This window comes from Taurulus bubalis (assembly GCF_910589615.1).
Source record: "Taurulus bubalis genome assembly, chromosome: 11".
In the NCBI taxonomy this organism is placed as follows: domain Eukaryota; kingdom Metazoa; phylum Chordata; class Actinopteri; order Perciformes; family Cottidae; genus Taurulus; species Taurulus bubalis.
In genome coordinates this window covers 24890430-24913228 of record NC_136599.1, presented here as the reverse complement: position 1 = coordinate 24913228, position 22799 = coordinate 24890430, and the positions used below count along the sequence as shown (strand labels likewise).

General features: G+C 41.7%; 1 protein-coding gene across 1 annotated transcript in view; it reads right to left on the bottom strand.

The window, feature by feature from the left end:
• Positions 1 to 22799, bottom strand: part of LOC306743735 (copine-9-like) — a gene marked incomplete at both ends in the record, with an annotated part of 73861 nt that overhangs the window by 16191 nt on the left and 34871 nt on the right. The window contains 10 exons of the mRNA XM_079226283.1: positions 831 to 958; positions 2459 to 2640; positions 5412 to 5458; positions 6072 to 6133; positions 6313 to 6366; positions 7904 to 7979; positions 8459 to 8500; positions 9876 to 9980; positions 10824 to 10927; positions 12180 to 12243. Coding sequence (XP_079082409.1) covers positions 831 to 958; positions 2459 to 2640; positions 5412 to 5458; positions 6072 to 6133; positions 6313 to 6366; positions 7904 to 7979; positions 8459 to 8500; positions 9876 to 9980; positions 10824 to 10927; positions 12180 to 12243 — 864 coding nt within the window. The remainder of the gene's footprint in view (positions 1 to 830; positions 959 to 2458; positions 2641 to 5411; positions 5459 to 6071; positions 6134 to 6312; positions 6367 to 7903; positions 7980 to 8458; positions 8501 to 9875; positions 9981 to 10823; positions 10928 to 12179; positions 12244 to 22799) is intronic.

The following is a 22799-nucleotide window of genomic DNA, read 5'->3' as shown; positions in this document are numbered from 1 at the left end:
ATACACTGCACAGCATAGGCATGGATTGGAGCGTATGCTTGATTAATCTCTGTGTTTAATTGTAAATATGAGATATGGGGTATCTTTGGACTCCAGGTTAACGTTCTATGTATTCATTTTAGCTTTCGTTTAGCACTTTTGAAAAAGGCCTTTATCCCATGAGCATGTTTCCTTTGATACATCATTGTATTGTGTCTGATACATCATTTTGTCAATTTAACAAAGTATAAAGCTTTTGGGAACCTACAATGCAATAAAGGTGCAGAAGAAACTCTTTTGAAAAAAAAAAAATTCTACACAAAAAGGCTTTATATTTACACGTAAAGGGATTCTCCCATCAATTAATAACGGATATATAATTAAAAGTTGTAAAATGTGTTTTAGAAAAATGTTTTTTAAGGGCCACAGACAGAAATGTGAAAGTCCCACATCAGCAATTTCACTGTTGAATTGTTAAATTGTTCTGTGTTTTAAGACTTTTCAAACAATATTGAATTGATAGATAGATGTATTTTCTTCTTCTTATGTCACACTTTGAGGGATAAAAAAAATGGAAACTTGGCTGACGGGATGCTGTAACCTGCTTTAATCTTGCACATGTTGACGTGCCCCCCACTGTTCATAAATAAAATAAAATCTCTAATCTGGTGGAAAAGCTTCTTATGAGTCATGTCACTAATAAGCTTTGATCAAGGGTTATAAATACAAAAAAACAAAAACCACCTCAGTACTTGCTGACGGAAAACAAAAATGCCAGAATTGTCCTCTTCATCTAAAAAGGTATATTTGCACTCTGACACACACACACACACAGACACACACAAACTTACTTTGCCACTTTGTTGATAACAGGTGCAAAGTTTGTGGGTCCGTACAGCTGCACCGTCCTCAGGCTCTGGAAGTAGGCCTCCAGAACCCCCTCTATGCCCACACAGTTTGGGTTCTCAGCGTCGCCGCTCTGCAACAGACAGCACACACAACGCTAATGAAGAGTATAGTCACACATCCCGTGTACAGACAGTATAATTAATGGGGCGGTGTGATAAACAAGGGGCATCACTCCCTCCGGAGTACATATTGACATAGTTCTTCCAATTAAAGATAATTAAATGTATCTCATATATGCTGCTTTGGCACGCGGTCTATCTAATTTAACGTAGCGCTATGTGGTACACTGTAAAGAAGGAAAGAGTTGGCCCCCGCCATGAAAAAGAACACATCCAGAAAACTCAAGAGGCGAGCCACAAATAAATGTGTCTCTCTTCAGCATCTCAGGAAAAAAATCCTGGGTGAGTTTCTGTGAGCTTGCATGTTCTCACTTCAACTGTCAAGTTCACACAAGTACAGACCCAATCAGTGAGATCACCGGGGGTCCGCCATTTTGTTTTTACTCAGGTGTCTATATTCAAAATTGTGAAATAATTGGCTAAAAATACTTTGGTGCAGATATGATGCCAAGAAGATTACTGACTTGCTTATCTGAGTCTTGCCATTGCTTGTGTGTGTGTGTGTGTGTGTGTGTGTGTGTGTGTGTGTGTGTGTGTGTGTGTGTGTGTGTGTGTGTGTGTGTGTGTGTGTGTGTGTGTGTGCGTTCTACCAACAACGGGAGGGAACCTGATGGGCAGCTAAGTCCCTACATGGTGTGATTCAGATAATTAGTCGGCTTTACGAGTAGACTGCTTCTATAGATCAATGCCACCCATCCGCGGACCGTCATCCTTTGACGGATAGCTCCTATGCAGGCTGAGAGAGACATCAATCAAACGGCTCTGTCAATCAAAACTCAGCTTTGGGAGAAGGAATAGATACGGGGGACAGGATGAGGAGGGCGGAGAGAAAAAGAGAAGGCGATGGGGATGAGAGAGGAAGGGCAGCTGCTATCCACCGAGCCAAGGATAGCATCATGTCCAACAAAAACTCATCCAATTCACACAATGAAATGAACACAGAGATGTGTCTTGACCTTGGTTTACTGGCCAGCTGACAGGACTCAATTCATCTATAATGCTACACAGTTTTAAGATGGAGTTTTTAAAGAGTCACTTCTGTGATTTAGTGTTGCCATTTAGTGTTGCACAGGGACTCATGAGTTTCAACACACAAAAAAAAATCTGGAGCAAAGCAGCAGAGGCCATGCTCGCGTCTTAAGAGCCAGACTTGGCTTTCCCTTCAGCTCGGCTTCCAGCGGCTCCTAACTGGTCGCCCTGATCCCTCAGGAGGATGCGAGGAGGAAGTGTTGGGGGAATGCTGGGAGGTTCCCGCTGGCAGCCAGATGAGCCGACTCCTCAACTTCTGCGGCCAGCTGTCGTCGCGGCGACAACTGCTGGTCCAAGACACACGCCCTGCTATACGGGCGGACGGCGTGTGTGCCTTTGTATGTGTGAATTCATGCGTTTTCCGCGTGTGTGTGTGTGTGTGTGTGTGTGTGTGTGTTTGTGCGCTCACACGCGTGTCTTACCAGTGGGAAGCCGTGGGAGATTTTGCCGTCGGGGGGCAGCTTAGCTCCAAAACCATAGGCAGGAAAGAGCTTGTCACTGTCGTAGTCCTGGATTATCTCTCCTACCGCTTTCAGGGCCATGGCATATGCATTCATCTGGTAGGGACTCATGTAGTGGAGGGAAGTGGGCTGGGAGGGGTTACCTTGGAGGAAGACACACAAACAAAATGAAGTGAATGATAATACGTCTCTTTTTCACTCTCTTTCACCTGCAAAATACAAAGTGTCACGCTAACCGTGGGTTTCACCTCCTACTTTCAAACAGGTTCTCACAAAAGTCGCGTCGAGCATTTTGGAATCAGAGACAGGTTGTGTCTGCGATTAACTGCATGACGGTCAAATTTGATACTTATGGGTAGAGAAAAATAAATAAAAATAAAATAAAAAAGTCGTTAACATAATTATTATGGGGGAGTTATCGGTTTACGCCGTCATGTAAATGTCTGACGCAGTTATTTCAACACCTGAAGCAGTATAAATAGTGTTACACACATGGAACATAGCCAACTCTGACTTCTCCCCTTGAGATGAGCAGTTCTCCAGATCCCTCCTCCATTCTGAAACAATCGGCCTACTTTCAAGGGAATGAAAGGAGAGGGCATGATCAGCCGCGATCGTTGCCAAACCCAAACGCATCTACCGATAATGTATTCCCCTTCATCCCATCTCGCTTCCAAACTGCTCCGCAGGTGTACCGACACATTCGCCACGCCCCGTGCACGGTCGACTGCCCTTTCCATCATGTGAAAATAAGAGTCTAATTGTAACAATCTATTCCAAAAGGGCAGTGGGCTCACATCACGTATCTGCCATGACAAATGGAGAAAAAGTCATGTTACATTACAGAGGGGGAAAGGGACAAGTGCTTTTCACACTGAATTGTTATATTTTACTATGTAATAATTAAAAAACACAAAACCCAAGTTTTTCCCACATGTATATAGCAAGTGGAGGGCACACTCCATATGGTGCATTGCACACTGCCTGGCAGTCATGTTGGAGGTCCCTATCTCTTCAGCAAAAAATACCTGGTTGTTTAACTTCATGCATGACTCTAGCTAGATGAGTAGCTTAGCATTAAGACTGGAAGCAGGGGAAACCCCAAACCTGGTGGTGCCAAGAAATAACACATACAAAATACACTTACAAAACCCTCTAAAGCTTTCTAAATGTGGGCGTTACATCTTGTTTGTTCCACCTGTACACAAACAGCTCCGCCCCTTGCTGTCAGTGATCCATGGAGCCCACACTGTCACTAAATGCACTTCCTGAAGAAGTGAAAGATAAGCAGACAGAAGGATCTACAATATGTGTTTGAAGGATATACTCTGGAGTTCAAATTGATTCAGCAAAGAAAATCAGTTCAAAAGACTAGAAAGGGGTTTTCAGAAAGTGAGTCACGGCGAACACAAGCCATAAATGGGCAACCAAAATATAACACAGTTTCCTCAGGCAGATTGCAAGATTAGCCATGGACGGACACCAAGGTGCACACTCAATCACGGCAACGCGCAGAAACGAGCGATTGCATGATTATCTTGGAAGAGAAATCAAAAAAGATAGAAGCTAAATCCTACAGATCAGTGAAGAAATGAACCACCCACATAACCTGGTAATTAAAGACAGAATACAATTAAATTAAGGATCACTGTTCCTATAAAGCCATGTATTATTATTCAGTTGCAATCATTAAAGCAGTAGCTAGCGTGGAATAGAGGTGCTTATGTATAGAGGTGCTTATGTATATACATATATCTCCTTCCAACCTCTCCGGCTAACGACTATCAAATGTTCTGAATATTGTGGCATCACAAGGGGACAGGTGGTGGAGAGGCGCTCCATTCCAACTCATGATCAGCGCCCACACTACAAAATGGCCGCCAGGGTCGACACTACATCTGCCAGACTGCCTCATCACTCACCCAGCTGCAGGTACTTAGGGCACCTAATTGAGGCAGGGCTGGGAAGCTTAATAGAGGGCAGAGCGGAGAGCACAGAGGAGGAAGGAGCTGGAAGGAGTTGGACAAGCAGAAGGTGCAGAAGGTGCAAGAGGTGCAAGAGGTGGAAGAGGAGAAAAGGAGAAAAGGACTACAGGACTACGAAGGAGGAGGAGGAGGAGGAGGACCTTGTACCCAGGACTTTGCAGTGTTGAGTTTTGTTTTGGTTCAATAACCACTTTCTCCTCCATGACGCTTTGTTTCTTTGTTAATGGACTTTTTTATTTATTTATTTTATTTATGGAAATGACCTTGCTGCTGGGACGGAAAATAAACCTTCACTTTTATTTATACCGTCTGGTTGTGCCCGTTTTCAGCTCTCTGTTGCACTGCCTCACTCTAGCCTGCCGTAGGGACAACCCGTGACACTACAATATTTATGGTTAAACATTGCGTATTAATTCAGAAAATTTGAAACAATTGCATGAAAGCAAAGCAGGATACTCGTCAGATCGGGACAGTGCTACACTACGATTGGCCAGAATGTGCTCCACACTTCTAGTGTCAGTTTGTGACTCCACAACGCCAGCTTCCACAGAAATGTTAAATGGACCTGTACTTAGTCTTCCGACCAATCAAAGCTCTTTCATATTACTTGTCATCATTCACCCATTGATGGCAGGTTCCACATGCCATCAGGAGAAACTAACATTCATACACCGTAGGCACATCTACGGGAGCAATTTTGCTCAAGGACACATGGACATGGACTAGCAGAGCCGGGGCTCGAACCGCCGATCCACTGATTGAAGGATGACCCTGCTCACCACTGAGCCACAGTAACAATGCCTGAGCCTGATGCTGTGTCACTCGTCGTGTGAACGCTGCATTATAAAACACACATGCTCGCCATAATGACTGAAAATACATGCAAAAGACAAAGGCATTCATCTATAACACAACAGTACGGGACGTACCATTGGATGCCGTGAAGTCTATTGCCACTGTGAAGTTGAGTTGTGTTCTGTTGCAAAGACAATGGGAATCAAAGAGGGGAAAAAAACAGCAAAGATCACACACTTCAGAACACTTAATACACACTGTAACTCCAATGCATACAATTAAGAGCAAAGCAATCAGTTTACTGGTTCACCGAAAAATTTGTGGGTCAGGACAATATTGCCTCCGCTATCTCGAAGGCCTAATTAGGTAAAACAAATGTAACCAGTAATTAAAAGGGATTGAACTGAATAAATTAGTTCTTAACAAATGCAAATTTACCCCAAAACTCATAGCTAATATGAATTTAGAGTGATACTCACAAAGGGGCTATTGGGAAATTCAATCAAGTGTCTCTACACAAACAAATCCCTTTAGAGGACATTACATTAACTTACATTCATTTTCTGATGACTCACACCTCCCGCAACCGCTATTAGCCCAACCCTTACCCGAACCTTAAACCAAGTCATCACCCTCAAATGTAATGATTTACGTCATGGGGACCTTGCATTTTGTGCCATAAGCAGGGCGAGTCCAGACAATATGATGCTGTTAACAGATTTGTCGCCGCAACAAACAACGGCAAAGGCTGTTGACACTCCTCGCGAGAGCAGGCTTATTGTTATTCCACTCACCCTCCTCGGATGAAATCCACAAAGGTATACTCGGACTCCACTTTGAAGGACAGCAGAGTGACCTGGCAAAAACACACACACACACACATACCAAGTGACAAACAGAGAAGGGACGGAATAAGACAAACAGGTGACCATACAGCAGCGGAGTCGGCAAGAGAGAAGCGGATGGAAGAGGTGATGCTACCTATGGAAATATGTAAAACATGAAATGGGACATCAAAGCTGTGGGCCTACTCACAGTTCCAGAATTGACATATTTCTTCTTTTTGCCTTTCTTCTTGGGATTCAAAACCTGCCAGCGATGGTGGAAAGTGAGTTAGTGACTGGGCGGGTACTTCATACCCTGGAACAATGTTTGCATGAATAATTCAACAGATTCCTGATAATAAGAGGCCACGAATGGAGACTGATGTTATGTTTAACTGTGTTTATATAGAGTATAGAGAGTAGAGACGGGAGGTGAAGAGATTAAACCATCCATCCTTTACAAATCCGACTTAACTTTTTCTTCTCCTTTAGATTACAGATTTCAATAAGGTTTTTCTTCATTCATTATGCTGCAGTATCATTAATTGGTTAGCTTGGAGCAAATTTAAGTATTCTTCGTTTGAGCCGGTTTTAATAAGCTGTGGGCATTGATGGGCTTTTTGATGGGCACAACTAATCAATAGTTCTTGTCAAGTAATGGTTTTGTTGGACAGTTTTATTCAAAATTACCACATATTCAAACTTCCGCATCAGAAAAGTTCTTGGTCCTAATTGCCTGGCCTCGTTGAAGTCAAATAAAATTCTACAGTGTGAAAGGGTACATTGCATTTTAATATCCTCATACGTATGATGTCTTAAGAAACGTTTTTCTGTCATTTTGTGTGTGTGCTATCCTACGAATGTCCAGCAACGTGAGCGATCAGTACACCTACACTGCCCTTGGCAGAGCAGAACCTGTTCAGGCAACAAAAGTACTTGGTTAGGTCTCAGAAAAGATAATATAACCATAGACTGTATATAAGAAGTGGACCTAGTCATCGTGACGTCACCCATTTGTTCGTGGACTGGCATTTCCAAGCCTTCAGTTTGGCGATTTTGTCGTTGCCATCTTGCATCTTGTATTTTTGTAACCAATGAGTAGAAGTTGCCGTGTTTGGCCGTAGTGACGCCATATATGGTCTGTTTGACTCTAAATGACCATCATTTACTAAATGAACATCATGCTGTATTGAAGAAGACTTGAAACTAGAGATTGAGACATAAACTCATGTTTACAATGTTTACTGAGGGGATACATCATGAGAGAAGTAGAGTCATTTTCTCATAGACTTCTATACACTCAGAGGAGTTGCCCCCTGGTGGTCAGGAGAGAGGATGCAAACAAATATCTCAACTTTTTGTCGCTTTTTATTCTACTTTAACAGTCCATTATGTGAATTACCTCTTAATTGATTACGTGGGTTATATAACAATTATACTGTATTACTTTCTGTATGTTTTAGCCACAAACAGTGTAGGGGAGCAGTTTGACCATTTATATAGTATTGGTGTTTGTATTGACTTATGTGCTTATTTGGTTTCAACTGTACACAAAATAAGACATATTAGGTGTTCCTATATATAATAGTTGTTTTGTGTTGAAAATGTTAAACCTACTCCAGCTACTACTGAGGAAAAAAGGATAATGCAGGTGATGTGAATCTGGATAGGGTGTATCCTGACCAGATTTGTCCCAAAAAATATATATTTGACTGAGTGGTTGGCACCTCACCTTGTATCCTCAAAGAAAAAGGTAACAAAAGCAGCGATAAACAACAAACCACCCCCATGTCACGTTTCACCTCATAGACATTGAACTGGTTCTGCCCCCGAGACAGCTCTCTGTAGCTGGTGGTGAACTCGCCGATGAAGTCATGGCTGCAAAACACCCACAAAGACAGGCGAGCATGAACGCAGATTACATAATCGGAGAGAGAATTGTCATTCTTTGTTTCTGTCAATTTCTCAGTATCTTCTAATATATGTACACAAGACATTTCCTTTTTCTCTGCCATTTGAAAGACATCAATATGAATCATTCAATTCAGTTTATTTTATACAGCCCAACATCACAATTGCCTCAGAGGTCTTTACAATCTGTACACATAACATCCTGTCTCGGGACCTCACATCGGATCAGGAAAAACTCCCCCAATAAAGATAGTAAAAACCCTTCACAGAGAAAAAAGGGGAAGAAACCTGAGGGAGAGCAACAGAGGAGGATCCCTCTCCCCGGATGCACAGAAGCAATAGATGTCATGTGACCAGAATGAATAATGTAACGGAGTTACAGCACATTTAATGAATATGACAGAATCATGGGGCCACAGTGAGTGGTTACCCACAGATGATTTTACCTTCCGTCCCGATCCCAGTCAAAGACATCTACCTTCACGGTCCTGAAATAGACAGAGGGTATTTTAATCCCGAAGGTTTTCTCAATATCAGATCACATACTTTCAATAAAACGAGAACTTGAAATTCTATTCAATTGAAGTGTGGACATTTTTGCGCTTGCAAACCATTCTAACTCAAACTTTCCAACCTTTGAGCTTTAATGTCACAGTGACGTGTCACACGGGTCATGGCACACGGTTCATGGCACACGGGTTAAGGAGGCCATTTTGAATAGTGCGACCCTACGATAATTAACAAAAAGCAAGGAGAAGTAGAGGATAATTGCTCCTTAGTTTTTGCAAAAGTGGCACTATATGCACTTCTGCATGGAGCGTGCATCTGGCAGCAAATGGCTGAGCACAGTCCAAATGGCTCAGCACCATCATAACAGAGTGCTGTGTGAAAACTGAGTCAATCTCAATAACACCAGTGCTGGTCCCTGGGACACCGTGACCGACTGCTGGCATTATTCTGACCGCCCCAGCAACAGGTCATCCTCATAGAAGTCCGCTTGTGCCCTTCCCCTCCAGACATGTTTTAGTACGTTCAAATACTCTGCTATGATTAATATGTTATTTAACATGTTTTTTTCCACAAAAAGTAAAAGATCTACGACTACCACTACTCTTTCTCCCTTATTGAGAAATTGGGAATCTGGCCTCGAGCTGCCCAACACGGCTGGTCATGCTAGGTTAAACAGCATGCATCAAGGTGACGGCGCAGAGCTCCAGACCGGCTCCCACTCTGCAGTGATAGTTTCAGCCTTGATCTGTTTGTTTTTTTCGTTCGAGAAAATATTGGAGAGATACAATCATACATGTTTGATCCGGATGAGTCAGCTCAGGGAGATATAATCCCTCCAGCGTGTTCTGGGTCTTCCCGGGGTCTCCTACCAGTTGATATGAACCAAAACTATGTGGCTGCTAAAGAACTGCATTATTAATAACGGTTAGGTTTAGGCAACAACACCTGTTTAGGTTCAGTAAAACATCATTTTTGGGTTACTTTTGGTTTCACACGACACAAACACCGGTCTCCTGACTGAAAGTCCCATGTTTAACCCATCCATCCACCCCAACTTCGTCCCTACATGGACATGTACAAGTTTTATCAGATACAAACATAATTAGGGCGAAAATAGATTCCCATGAAATGTAATTGATGATGCAGTTTTGTTGCATGAGCATTTCATATTTATGAGACCAGCGTGTCAGTAGGGGAATGAGAAAACACCGCTCTAGTGACAAACTTTGTACAGATACAAGGCAGTACAGGTACACTTCATCATCGTCTTAATAGCAATTGAATATCTCATCATGACATTTCATGAACTATTCATTTCTTTACATAATAGAGTTGTGCTAAAAGTTCTCTGACCTGTCATAGTCGCCGTTGCAGAGAGCTCTAACGGGGATGGTGAAGGGCTGCCACACCGGATTCAGTGTGTTCTTGATCACCTCCGTCTTGTGGCAGATGGTAAACCTGCCAGCACAATAACACACACAGGGCCACTAAAGGGAAAGCACGTTCATATTGCCTGTGAAGATAATCCCACATCACTTATCTGCAGCTTCCTTTGCAGGTTGTTGTGTCATTTTAGTGTCATGTTTTACGTTCTTTTTCTTTTATTTTGTACATCTGTTCAAGTATATCTGGCGGACATGACAGAATTGCAGAGAGTTTTATTACTACTACTACAAAAAAGAAACGGCAGAAGGTGGTAACAATCTTCAGGGTGGAGAAAATTTGTATAGGAAACCAGATGAGACATTTTATATGACTTGCATGAAGATATGTATTCGTCACCTTCGAAATGCTCAGAATTCATTGTCCAATACATTGCTTTCAGGCTGTTCTTGAAGTCCAGCAACATCAACACGGCATGCATAAACATGTCAGGGATAAACGACCACAGGAAGCTGAAACCTTTAAAAAATATATGTTTTAAACAAAAAGAAATATATGGCAGTTGCCAGGTTGTTTTGAAAATATATTTTTTAAAGGTTTCAACTTCCTGTGGTTTACTTTAGGGATCAATAAAGTACGATCTGTCCATCTAAAGCATGATGTTTTTCTCAAATCCACCTTTTGAAAGATGAAAAAGTGAGTCAAAATAAAAGTAAGTGATTTTTCATGATATTTCTCTTCTTAAAATAGTTAAATAGATATTGGTTTAAAACTCTTGACAACACTGTGAAAAGCTCTGTAATGTTTTCTTTTTAGACGGCCCTTAAACAGGGCTTCAATGTTTATTTCAACATGCAATCTGTTCCCGTCTGTTCAGAGTGCCTTTTCTGGTCATATCTGACGAGTGCTCAGACTCACGTTCCGTCCTCATTACTCCGGTAGAAAACCAGGAAGGGGTCCGACTTGCCGAAAAAGTCTTTTTTGTCCAGCTTGTTGGCACACAGCTGCATGGTGGCAATATCCTGAGAGAGAAGACAAGCACTTTTTAGTGGAACATCAATTAAAAAAGTCAGCGATTTGTCTTCTTCGTAAACTAATTTCTTGTCGTGGAACGGAGACTCCTTTTAGAATGCAAAGTCATTGGTGAAAGCTCACGCTTAACGGCAATGCAACCGTGCGTCAGAATCCCAAACAAGAGCGTTCGGATAGTATAACCGATGCATACAGACTGCAGTGAATGGGAAAGGATGGAAGGGTAGATGGATGGATGGATGGATTGCCCTTAATGAGGCACTTTAGTCATTGCCTCCAGTAGGAAGGCATCTCGGGAAACCTATGCTTGTCATTGACAGATAGGGTTTGTCAGCCTAGACATGCACACGCACACACATACTTGCACTTGTCAACATTTCTGAAGAGCATTTGGATCTTGTCAAGAGCAAAATCTCCCAGAGAAATGATGGAAAACATAACCAGGATAAGCCTGTTAATGGTCTCTGGGGCGCACACACACAACCTTGTACTTCTAACTTTTGAGGACCATCATTGACACCATGCATTTCCTGGCCCAGTACCCTAACCTTAACCACCACAACTTAATGCCTGACCCCAACCTTTACCCTAACCATAAACGTAACCTTAAAACAAGGTCTGAACCCTCAAACAGGCCTTTGAGGGTCCGTCTCCGACCAAGATGTCCTTATTTCCTAAAAAAATTCAAATTTGTAAGGTTTAAGCCTCCAATATGTACAAGTACCTCTGTCACTCGTACACACACACACACACACGAAAATCTCTGTCTGTATCTGACTGCCTGATTGATAGTAATGTATTATTGTGGCAGGAGAATAGACAAATTGGAACAGGAAACCACTTTGTTTATAGCTGGAAACCATCTTGACAGTTCATTTTAATAAATTTAGAGTCTGAAAAACTCAACATACAGCATTTATCAGCGCTGAACAACACTGAGAAGCTTAACTTGAAAGTGAGGGTCCCAATGACGGGATTTAATGGGTTAAACTTTTGTTACATTTCGTCGTTGAAAGATTGCCCCACCATTGAAACACTTTTTGTATTGGTGTGTGTGTGTGTGTGTGTGTGTGTGTGTGTGTGTGCCGTAGCACAACTACAGCATCAGGGCAAATAAAACATGCAGACTATATACTTATTATATGCATGTTCAAGTGTGTGTGTGTGTGTGTGTGTGTGTGTGTGTGTGTGTGTGTGTGTGTGTGTGTGTGTGTGTGTGTGTGTGTGTGTGTGTGTACTGACCCTGCAGTTACTGAGCTCCTCTGCAGCGAAGATAATGACTCCACACTTCTTTCCTGGAATCCCACTGAGGGCGAGAGTAGAGACAGACTGAGAAAGCAGGTAATTGTGGCATGTCATAAATAATACAATCGGCAAGCAGATGTCATTCACAACTAACTACAAGCTGTTATTGAAATAGGTGACAGCAGCCCAACATGCAGATTGTCATATTTACAATTTGCAGCCCGGCAGCTTTTGAGCAAAGTGAAGTCTGTTCAATTTCAAAGCATTCATTTCCTAACTTGTTTTTAACATTCACATTTAACAACCAGAAAAAAACTGGCACATTACATAAATGTGCAAATTAAGCACATTTTGGACACACCCTTGCAAACACCCATCAGGCCTGATGCCTCAATCACACCGTGGATTGAAAGGGCTTTCAGTGTGTGCTTAAACGGCTACTGTGATAATGAAAATCAAACATCTCCAGCCTGTAAAGCATTAGTTACTTAATAAAATGACTCAATTTCTACCAGGGTAATTGCTCAGAGCACAAATGCTGGCAGCTACCCATGAACAATCTAATTTGGCCACTGAGGAGCTCCACTGTAGCAGATGGAGGTATAGTGCCTTGCTTAAGGGCATCTCAGAGGTGGTAACAATGGAGGGGCACCTTGTGTACAGATTTGAATCCTTCCAGTCCAGCTAATCAAGCCGACAGCTGAGACAGATGGTGTGCTGCCTGCATGGTGTTAGACATGGGATATTTATAAGCTAGAGTAATTAATTTAAAAGCCACCCTATGTAATGTTTGCGGCAATATTTTTATAGATTAGATATTCTTGCAGCTGACGCCGCCAAACGTTTGTTTACTGTTTGGCGCTGCCATATCGGGTTCTGGGTGCAAAGCCCACTATGAACATGCCTTTTCCTCTGTTGTGCAGTGGAATGGGACAACCAAAATGGAGACCCAAATATGTAATTCTATGTTTCCGATGTATCTGGGACTTCAAAGCAGCAATAGTGGTTATATCAACCATAATAAATGATGGAAAGAAATTGCCCAAAGTATTAAAGGTCTGTGACCGTATCTACATGGAGGTAAGCTCCTCCCGCTCTCTGGAGTTAGCTTGACCGCGGTATCGTTGGGGTTTATTTGCGTCACTCGCTCGAGACTTTGCGTCTGGTGTGAACACAGCACTAGAACAAGGTGACATGTCTGATGTAAAAGGGCCTATTGCATCAAGGAAGCAGGAATGTGTTGCCTTCGTGCTAAACAAAACGGGAACGGCTTACAAAACCTCCATGCACAAAAACTCTAGGTAGTTTTAATGAGACATGAAAAGGAAACAAATAAGGCAATCACATATTTACTCCAGGGATTCAGGCAGAGTTTCACCTCTATTGGAGGTTTAATAAAAAAAAACAAAGGGAAGGATTTGGTTTTAATCAAATCAATTGCTTTATTGAGCAGTATACAATCTTATAAAATGTGTGATGTAATAAAGGGACGAGTTAAAGCGTGTTTTTATTGTTTATGTAGAACCGCTTTAAATCTTATTAGACCATATAATTTTGGTGTGTAATATTCAGTATTCCTAATGTTCCAAACCCGAGGAATGACTCACACAAGAACACAAATGTATACATCCCTTCCATCACACCCTCAGTTTTTTTTGACAATGTATTCAAGGTGGTCTTTTTTTGTCTTCTTTTTCTTTTGTTTCCCTCCCATTTGAACTCAAACGAATTGTATGTCTTGAGACGGAACTGACTGCGGTGAAAGAAAAATTCACTGAACCGTGACAAAAGTGGGAGGAATTGAACAGAAAAAGTGGATGGCCTAAAGAGTAGACTGAGCGGAAAAGGAAGAGAGGAACGGATTGGGAGCGAGAGAAGAAAAACGAGAGGGGAACCTTGTGACAGTTGGGGCCAAGCGTTGCTGCTGCCTCATCATACCTTCCTGAATCACAAAAGGAGGTTAAAGACATGCAGGAGGATGAGGGGAAGGGGTGAGAATGAAAAAGAGGCTTGACAGACAGATGAGTGATGGGAAAGGCAGCCATTTGCCTTTGATGCTAGCAACAGTTGCACACTACACAGACAATAGGTTACTGACAATAATATGCATATATTAGATGGGTTTCCATAAGATAGGCTGGAATGAAAATAGAAACTTAGCACTAGAACAGAGCCTGGCACCAGCACATGTGGGGCTTTCATGTGCTGGTGCCAGGCTCTGACATCTGAGCACTGAGTATCTAAAATAAGATATCTTTGATTTCTTAAATGAATGCTTCTGAGACTAGTGATTGACAGACTCACAGCCACCAGTTTATATTAGGGTGTTTTCAGTTAATCTGGCTGATCAGACCCCTTGTCAGGACTGCGTGGGCGAGCGCAGACTCAAACGCAGACCGGCCAATCATAACTTAACATCGGCCAGCTTTGTTTTGTGGACTTGGAGCCATTGTCATGGTTAAACGTTGTAATAGTGATACTAATTTTCTTAAAACCTTTAGACATCAGTTAACGCTTCTATGCTACGCTAGCTACTGAAGGTTGACTGGATGAATTTTTATGATTGTAACATTGAATAGAGACCTACATGATCAGTGTTGTTCCGTTAATTTCATCTCCATCGCCAGGTGATGTGGTGGTTCACTTTTTTACACTGTGATCATTAGCTTCTATATATGTATATCCATTTTTTTTTACTGCTAAATCAGTTTGACATCCATATTTATCCTTCAAACAAATACTTGTCTCTGGAATTGCTTTTTAGATATTTCAAAAAATGTCAAATATTCTTCGGGAAGTGCAGTTAGTGACAGTATGGGCTCAATGGTAGCGTAGCTCTGATAGCTTCACGGAGTAGCAGCAGAGGGCGCGGCTGACAGGTTTATAGTTCTTATTGGTCGGTGAAGATTTGTGAGATATAAATTCCAAACAAAGCTCCGGATCACCATTAACCTGAACATTACATTTAAAAAATCCTTCTGAAAATAAGTTTAACAACTGACTTTTAGTAAGTAAGGTAACAGATATTTTGTATTACATTGTGCAGGTGTTTTTACTACTACGTTCCACTCTCTCTATGCTAACTGCATCATAAGCGTAAGATTATAGTTAAAACTGGACAGTGCAGCAATAAATATAGCACCAACAACCGTACATAATCATTCCAGTGGTTATTATTTTATTGAATCCTTCCGTGAGGTCAGCTAATCATGCATACTTTGACTACTTTGGTTAGTTAGCATTTAAGAGGAAAACAAAGCTTTAAAGTCCTTAACTATACATTACCATCTGGACACTTCAAGTTTTTGGTATTTAAATTCCCCAACCCAATTTTAATGCAATATCAACACTTTTTTTCTCCAAATTTACCAGACTGTGTTATATTGATACCCAGTAATTACATACTCAGTAATATATGCACCGTAATCGTATCGGTGCTATTTAGCACTGTCATCGTATGTCAATTAGACAAGTGCTTGTTTTTGACGCTGAAAGACACTAAACCCATAATAAAAATCTGAGCCGGACAACATTATGGAAAGAGTCTCGCTGAGATAACAATGGAAATATAACTGCCAGCTGGGCAGAGTTAGTTTTGTTAATATCCCAGAAGGCGTAGCTCAGTGTTATCTCAGGCTTCTCAATGTCAAGGCTGAATAGTTAGATGCTTTTGACAATGTGGATCAGGTCTGTGAATTGACACGGATCTAAAGCAGTTTTATGTAACGGCGCGACAACAGCGTCTTGTCATCATGAACTAGTCGTTTGTGTCCCTGAACTGTTGTGCTTTCCATCACCATTTGTTTTTTTACTCAGCAGGCACAACATCTGCCATCAAAACTGAAGCTCAAAGAACAGAGGACAAACTAGAAGCATCTCTGCTTTTTAAAAGGAAATTGTGAGACATCCATTTGTTTCCACAGTGACAGCTGAGTCAAATTGTACAGCACGATCACAATGTGTTTCGTCCTTGATATCCATATATGCACACATCATACATGAATGTGCATGTGCAAGTGTCGGTAAAATAGTACTATTTGCATTGAGTTCATGGCCACAGCACACGTTGCTGCATTAAATAATGGTGCATAGCACGGCGTCTCAAAGTTGATTTGTAATTCAGTTCAGCTTGATTTGAATAATGTCACGAGTACGAGAGTAAGACCGAAAAAAAGTCCTGCGCCTTTGCAATTTTCATTATAAGTAATTATTCTCTTTCATAGCGGCCCTCTTTGTGCTTTTTGTGGAGTCATTTTGTCTCATTTTCATCTGCCGCTTTGTGCCCAAATTCAACTTTTTAGAAAGGGGGGTGCCTGAGGCAAAGCCAGGAGGCAGAGCCGTCGTACGCTAACCCGGAATATTTCAGCCGCGTCTTAGTCACGATGAAGCAGAATGCAGAATCACAGCCCCACCGCGGGACCGCTGGCACCGGCTGATTTAGCTTTGACACAAGAGAAGGAGCAGAAGGAGAAAGACAACTGACAGAGGGGGAGAGGGGGGAAACAAAAGCCATCATGTATGTGAAATTGATTCAAGGACACTGAGGCAAGAGAAAGAGAGGGGAGAAAAGAGTCTGTCCGCCGCTCTCACCTCGTCTTCCGTGACGTAGTTTATTTTAAATCGATGGATTCTCTCGTTCACGCTGCCCGCCAGCTGTGGCAGAGCAGCTACAGCGGGCCAATTATTTATGAATTTATCTTCAGTGTGTCCAAGTGCAGGCCCGCCAGCCATCCCACCGGGTACAAGAACTGCCTGGACACTGACTACAGAATAATATTGGCATGCTGCTCCTCTGATAAATATTGAGAGTATTTAGCCTGTTCTGTTTCTCATTAGGAAATGCATACGGGGGCCGCAGAGACTTGTTAGAGCTCACTTTAAGATTTTTTTTTACATCGCTGTGAGCTTGAGTTGTAGGATCTCAAAGAAACAGCAGCCAGTCTTAAGGTATCGCTTTTGAATATTCTGTCCAAATCTTCCACAATAACAATGCGAAACACCATCAAAGTGCAGGCAGCTGTGAGCGATATCCTGAACCGTAAACGGCTCACGGGAAACACAACAGGCTGCGCCGCCATCTGCTATCAATGAAGTGAAATGAAGTGTAGTCTCTTGACAGAACACTGGTTAACATCGGGGTCACAGCTACCATTTGAAAGGTTCACAGACTGCCATGCGTGGGCGTCCTGACCTCTTTATTCTTTCTTTCTTGGAAGCTACCCAACAGTAATTTCTCAGTCCAGGCTCTGTGACTCAACATGGTGATCAAACATGGAAGATTCAGTGTGCAAATATTTCATCCTGACCAAACAATGCAGAATGCGATTTCACTGATGAGCTTGGTGTTGTGAGAGATTATTTCCATGGCTTGTTTCTGTTACAAAACGTACATACATAACTGAATCAGTTATGTAGGAAACAGTTATTTTAGGTAACAATCAAACTTCACTATCACTAATGAAAGTTAGCGTATAGGCTACTGTGGTGGCAGGGGCGTGGTTAGCTCAGCTGCAGAGAGGGAGGGGAGAAGCGACTCAGGGAACAGGTGCCGGGATGAGGTGTGATCAGCCTCAGCTGGGTGCAATTGTGTGTGTGTGTGTGTGGGGGGGCCGCTGTGTCTCCCATAAAGCAATGCCTGCATCTTACCTGTCGGAAATAAAGTTCATTACGTACCTGCAAACTACCGTGTGTTGCCCTCTTTGTCCTGCCCGATACTCGCGGGTTAACAGGGATCGTTACAGCTACAAAACCACTGAGTTAGGTTGAGTAAAAACATTATGGTTGGGCTTGAAATAACTACGTACAGGTTACGGCTAAACCAAAACCACAACCACGAGACGTGGTTCAAAGTCCTGGGTTTGTAAGACCCATCCATTTTTTCTCAACCTGCCATAACACTGGACTGTATATCATAATAACGCACTTTAAAATAACATTTTTTTGTTACAAAGTTACAAAGCTCGTTATGGGAAAATAATACAATAAAGATTCCTCCAATGTTAAGGATGGAAAGGTACAACTACAAGAAACATACAAAGTATTAAACAATGTTTTAATAATAATTAATTATAATAAGGGATCAGAGAAGTAGAATTTTAACAAACAGGAAGTGTGTATAATTATCGCGACGGAGAGGTCATGTCCCTGTGTCCGCCCCACATATGCATGGAAAATCCTCACACAATATCTGTAGCTGACCAAACACCATTACCAGATCCTTTAAGATAAGAGTTTAGTTATTCAGTGATCATCTCCGGCTTCAAATTGCAAATAAATGTTATGGTTGGCTGACTTTACTGCTCCTACCAGTCTCACTAATGAAGCTAGAGCAAAAGATCAACAGGGAAGGTCAGCTCACCTTGGACTTCTCTTTTAAAAACAGCTTATTCCACATTCTCCCTGTGCTCAGCCCCTAACCACTAAACTCATTTATTATGCATTTTATTCAGTCAGTGCAACTCCCCTCTATCTCTGTCACTCAGTTGTTTGTTTGTAGCTCTGTTTCCAAGGCCTCTCTTGAACCAATTATGAACTCCTTGCCAAAAAGTAGAAGCACTACATCCTCATTATCAGATCTTTAAATGTGCTGCAATTCTCCCGCTCCAATGCACCCCACTGAAACTGAAAGTTCTCTCAGGAGTCAACAAAGATGTCTTTATTATGTGTGTTTCACGTATTAAGTTTCTTATTTCACAACGTTAACCATGTGAACCATGGACAAACCTTCTCTGTCAAGATACCACACAAAAGGCTGCACCCTACATCCAACCCAACCATAACAATCCAAGGTCAATGCCCAACCATAACCATTCAAGGTCAATGCCCAACCTTAACCATTCAAGGTCAATGCCCAACCTTAACCATTCAAGGTCAATGCCCAACCTTAACCATTCAAAGTACCTGCAGTAGTTTCTGATTGCTAGTGTAAAAGTTAGTAGCCACAAAGGACGACAACCTCGAAATGAAGATTGCTAATCTCTAGGGAAAAATATTCTTTCGACTTCCAAGAGTGAGACCATGTGGACTTCATGTTTCATTTTACTAGATGTAGTAAAGGATAGTGGTGCTGAGCTGCCCCATGCCAGGGACCACTTGTGGTGCCGCTGCTGTAAATGTGCACCGATGGAAACACGTTGGCATATTGTTTTGTGTCTGTTGTCAGAAAACTGAAATGAAAGTATGAAATTTGACTACAGCCTATAAATACCATGCCGACCAGCAATAATTACCAAGCTGCTGGTGATAAAGTCGTTATTTAACTGCCACGACATGTTGAACAAAATAGAAACAACTGAAAGTCAATGACAGCAGCTGGGATCGGCTTTCATTACATTTTATAATGACCGAGAAGGTTAGAAGAAACAAAAAGTTGTCATTCGATGAAGGCAAAAGGCATCGGTTACAACATCTAGATTAGCTGCACGTGTGTGTTTAAGCTTGTAAAACTGAAAAGAAATGTATAAATGTGGCTGCTGAAAAACAGGTGCTTCTATTGAACATTGTCTGAGCCAGAGGCAGCGCTTTAAGTGCTTTGCATCGTTACTATTATTTATTTTTATTGTGGCTATGATGATTCAAAATGATGATTCATTTTGATTTGACACTTTAAATTGCAGATAGGGACAGTCCAAAGATAATACTGCAACTTATCACATACCTGGGTAAATAATGGCATTATGAAATAATTAGAAAAGCACTTAAGAGAATAATTTATATCCAACGGCCAAATGTAATACACTCTCTTTGCAAAGGTTGTCTCCCAATGTCCATTCTAAGGATCCTAAAAACTCTGTCTTTCTACTCCATATCCTTTGTTGTCGCAACAAGTGGCGTTGCTAACAGATTGGTGTTGTCTATATCTGTGAGTGTTCCTAACAATGTTGTTGTGTTATTTGCCAAGATGCTCGAACCTGGCAAGCATGAAACAAGCTCTGAGCTTCCCAAACAGAGCCAATTGCAAACATATCTTTGGTTTGCAAGATAAAGTAACAGCTAATTCTTGCCCAGTCGGAAGAGACACGTTTCTAAATCTCTGCGCTTATTCATCTGCTGTGTCGTGAAGGTTGATTTTTTTTTTCAATGGCGACATTGGAACTGCAAACATATTCTTTACACATTTTTTCTCACACTGCGAGAATCACTGGTTACGGGTGGTATTTGCCAAGACTGAACTCCAAAAGGTGCCAAGGATACCTATATTTTAATCACATTTGCAGCACGGGAAGATTAAATGTCATATCTTTGACTTCCAGTCTGAGAAAATATACAGTTCCCCACAGAAGAAGAGCAGCAGCAGCGGCAGAAGTGTTTTGTCACAGCAGAGCAATCCAGATGAGACTTGAACCGCCATACCAGATGGCAGGTGACGATTCTGTGGGACGCAGATCACAGGGGACAGACAGCGACGACACTGGTTAGTGTGTCTGTGTGAAGGAAAGAGGCAGATCGAGTTAGGAATAGAGAGAGATTCAACATGACTTCTACTGTTGAGACTGGAGTTTATATTTCAGACTAAAATTCCAAACTTACAATGTCACATAATAAACCCAATTGAGTCTTTTCTTTTACAGGGTATCTGGTACGCCTGCAGGCGACTGAAAACAACTTAATTATAAATGAAACATACGGTAAATGTTAATTGGTGAGCACGAAATCCATGACCTTTAATTAAAGATCAGTAGGTTGTCCAACTAGCTTCTATAGGCTATAGGCAATGTGTTTTAAGCTTGACATCCAGCTCAGCTAACTCTATGACCTTGACAACTTCACATACTTGTATAATGAATGACACAACAGCAGCTGATAAAGAAATGGGAATGCAGTGAAAACGCACCTGCAGAGAACTCAATAATAAACCCTTTGATCAGCATCTCTGCTTGGCCGTCACAGCTTTTTTGCCCATGTATAAAGACTTGATTACGCAATTAAGATGCCACTTGTCTCATTAATACAGAAATATGTTCTATCCTCACTCCCAACTCTTCTTATAACACCATTTTGTCAGTCGGCATCTGACACCAACGCACCGTGGCACCCTTTAGCACCCTTTAGCACCCTTTGGCATCTGAGCATATGAGACAGGCCAGGTTTTCAACTAACTCCAATGCAAACCCAACCATGGAATCATTAGAAAGTGAGTATAAACAGCAACAAAGTCTAAAAATTAAATAAACCCACGTTGGAAGTTTATTTTGAAAGACTGTGCATGTAACAAGCAAAAACTGACACGCCATCCCTGACACTCAAGGGGAACCTAGAACGTCGTAGTTTAATGTGTAGTGCCACTGACCAAACGTCCATATTTGACAGGTTGAGAGTGAGAATGTGTTGGTTTTGTGAACATAGTTCTAGGGCTTTTAAAATATGTATCTCAGTCAATGAATCCATGATTTCTGGACCCGACACTGTGGAAAGTGGACCTCTAGCAACCCTGACCTAGTTACCGTTTGTAACAAGAGCGCCATGCCTCACAATATCTGCTTCCACCAGTGGACCAGCTTTTACCCTGTCACAGATAGTTAAGGGGTCCTGGAAATCTTGATTGTATGTTTGATAAATCTATGGAGCATCTGCTACCGTGTTCCCTGAGATAATATTCAGGGATTTGGTTTAATTCAACCATGACCTCTGATGTTTGCTGCTGAAGGCCCGAAATGCAACCAGTTCATACAACGTATTGTCGAACCATGTGAGTATTTAGAGTTGCAAACTTGAAAAGACGGCCAAAAAAAAGCCAGCTGTTGAGAATGCCCTCCTGGAGGGTGCCATGCAGTGTAACAGAACACTTGGGCATTAGATATTTTGGACTGCAAGATTTGGATGGATTCAGTACTTGTGATTTGCCACCAAGATTTAGAAATTGTCTCTAAAGTAAAGTTTCTGGAAAACAATTGAGAAAATGTTTACGGATTAAATTAAAAAAATTCACGACATCAGCAAATGAAATGCTTGAAAAATCAAGGCAAAAATAATGTAACAAGACGGGCACAGCAGAGCTTTGAGGTAAATGCTAACACATCTTAGTTCAGTTTGTTGGCATGTTTACATGTGCTAATTAATCAAGAACGATTGGGATGTCATTAGTTTTGCAGATTTTTGGTCATAAACAAAAGTATTGGCTGAATAAATAATTCAACTTGATGGTGGCGCTGGAGAAGAGGTTATGGTATCACTGAAGTTATTACAAGTCATCCTGAGGGAAACATGAATGTGCACATCAAATTCCACGGCGATCCATCCAAACAGTGGTCCAAATGTCGACCTCATGGGGGAGTCTGAATATCGCCACCAAGTTGAGCAGATTTTTTTTTGCTGGTTCACTTAGATGCTAAAGGAAGTCTGGATCACCAAAGTCATCACCTTGCCACCTCGAATAACTGTACCACATTTGAATGATTTCCAACCAAAGGTCTGGGCCACAGTGGTGGATGGACCTCCTGAAAGATAGACAGACATCTTTACAACCATGCCACTAGCGTGGCAAATCCAATGCCGTCCTTGATTTGCAACATTGCCCACAATAGCCTCATTCAGCCAAGGGATATGGCAACCTTTCTGACAACAGTACACATCATCACATCGCCCCACCACAGTTATTTATATAATACATTTTCGAGT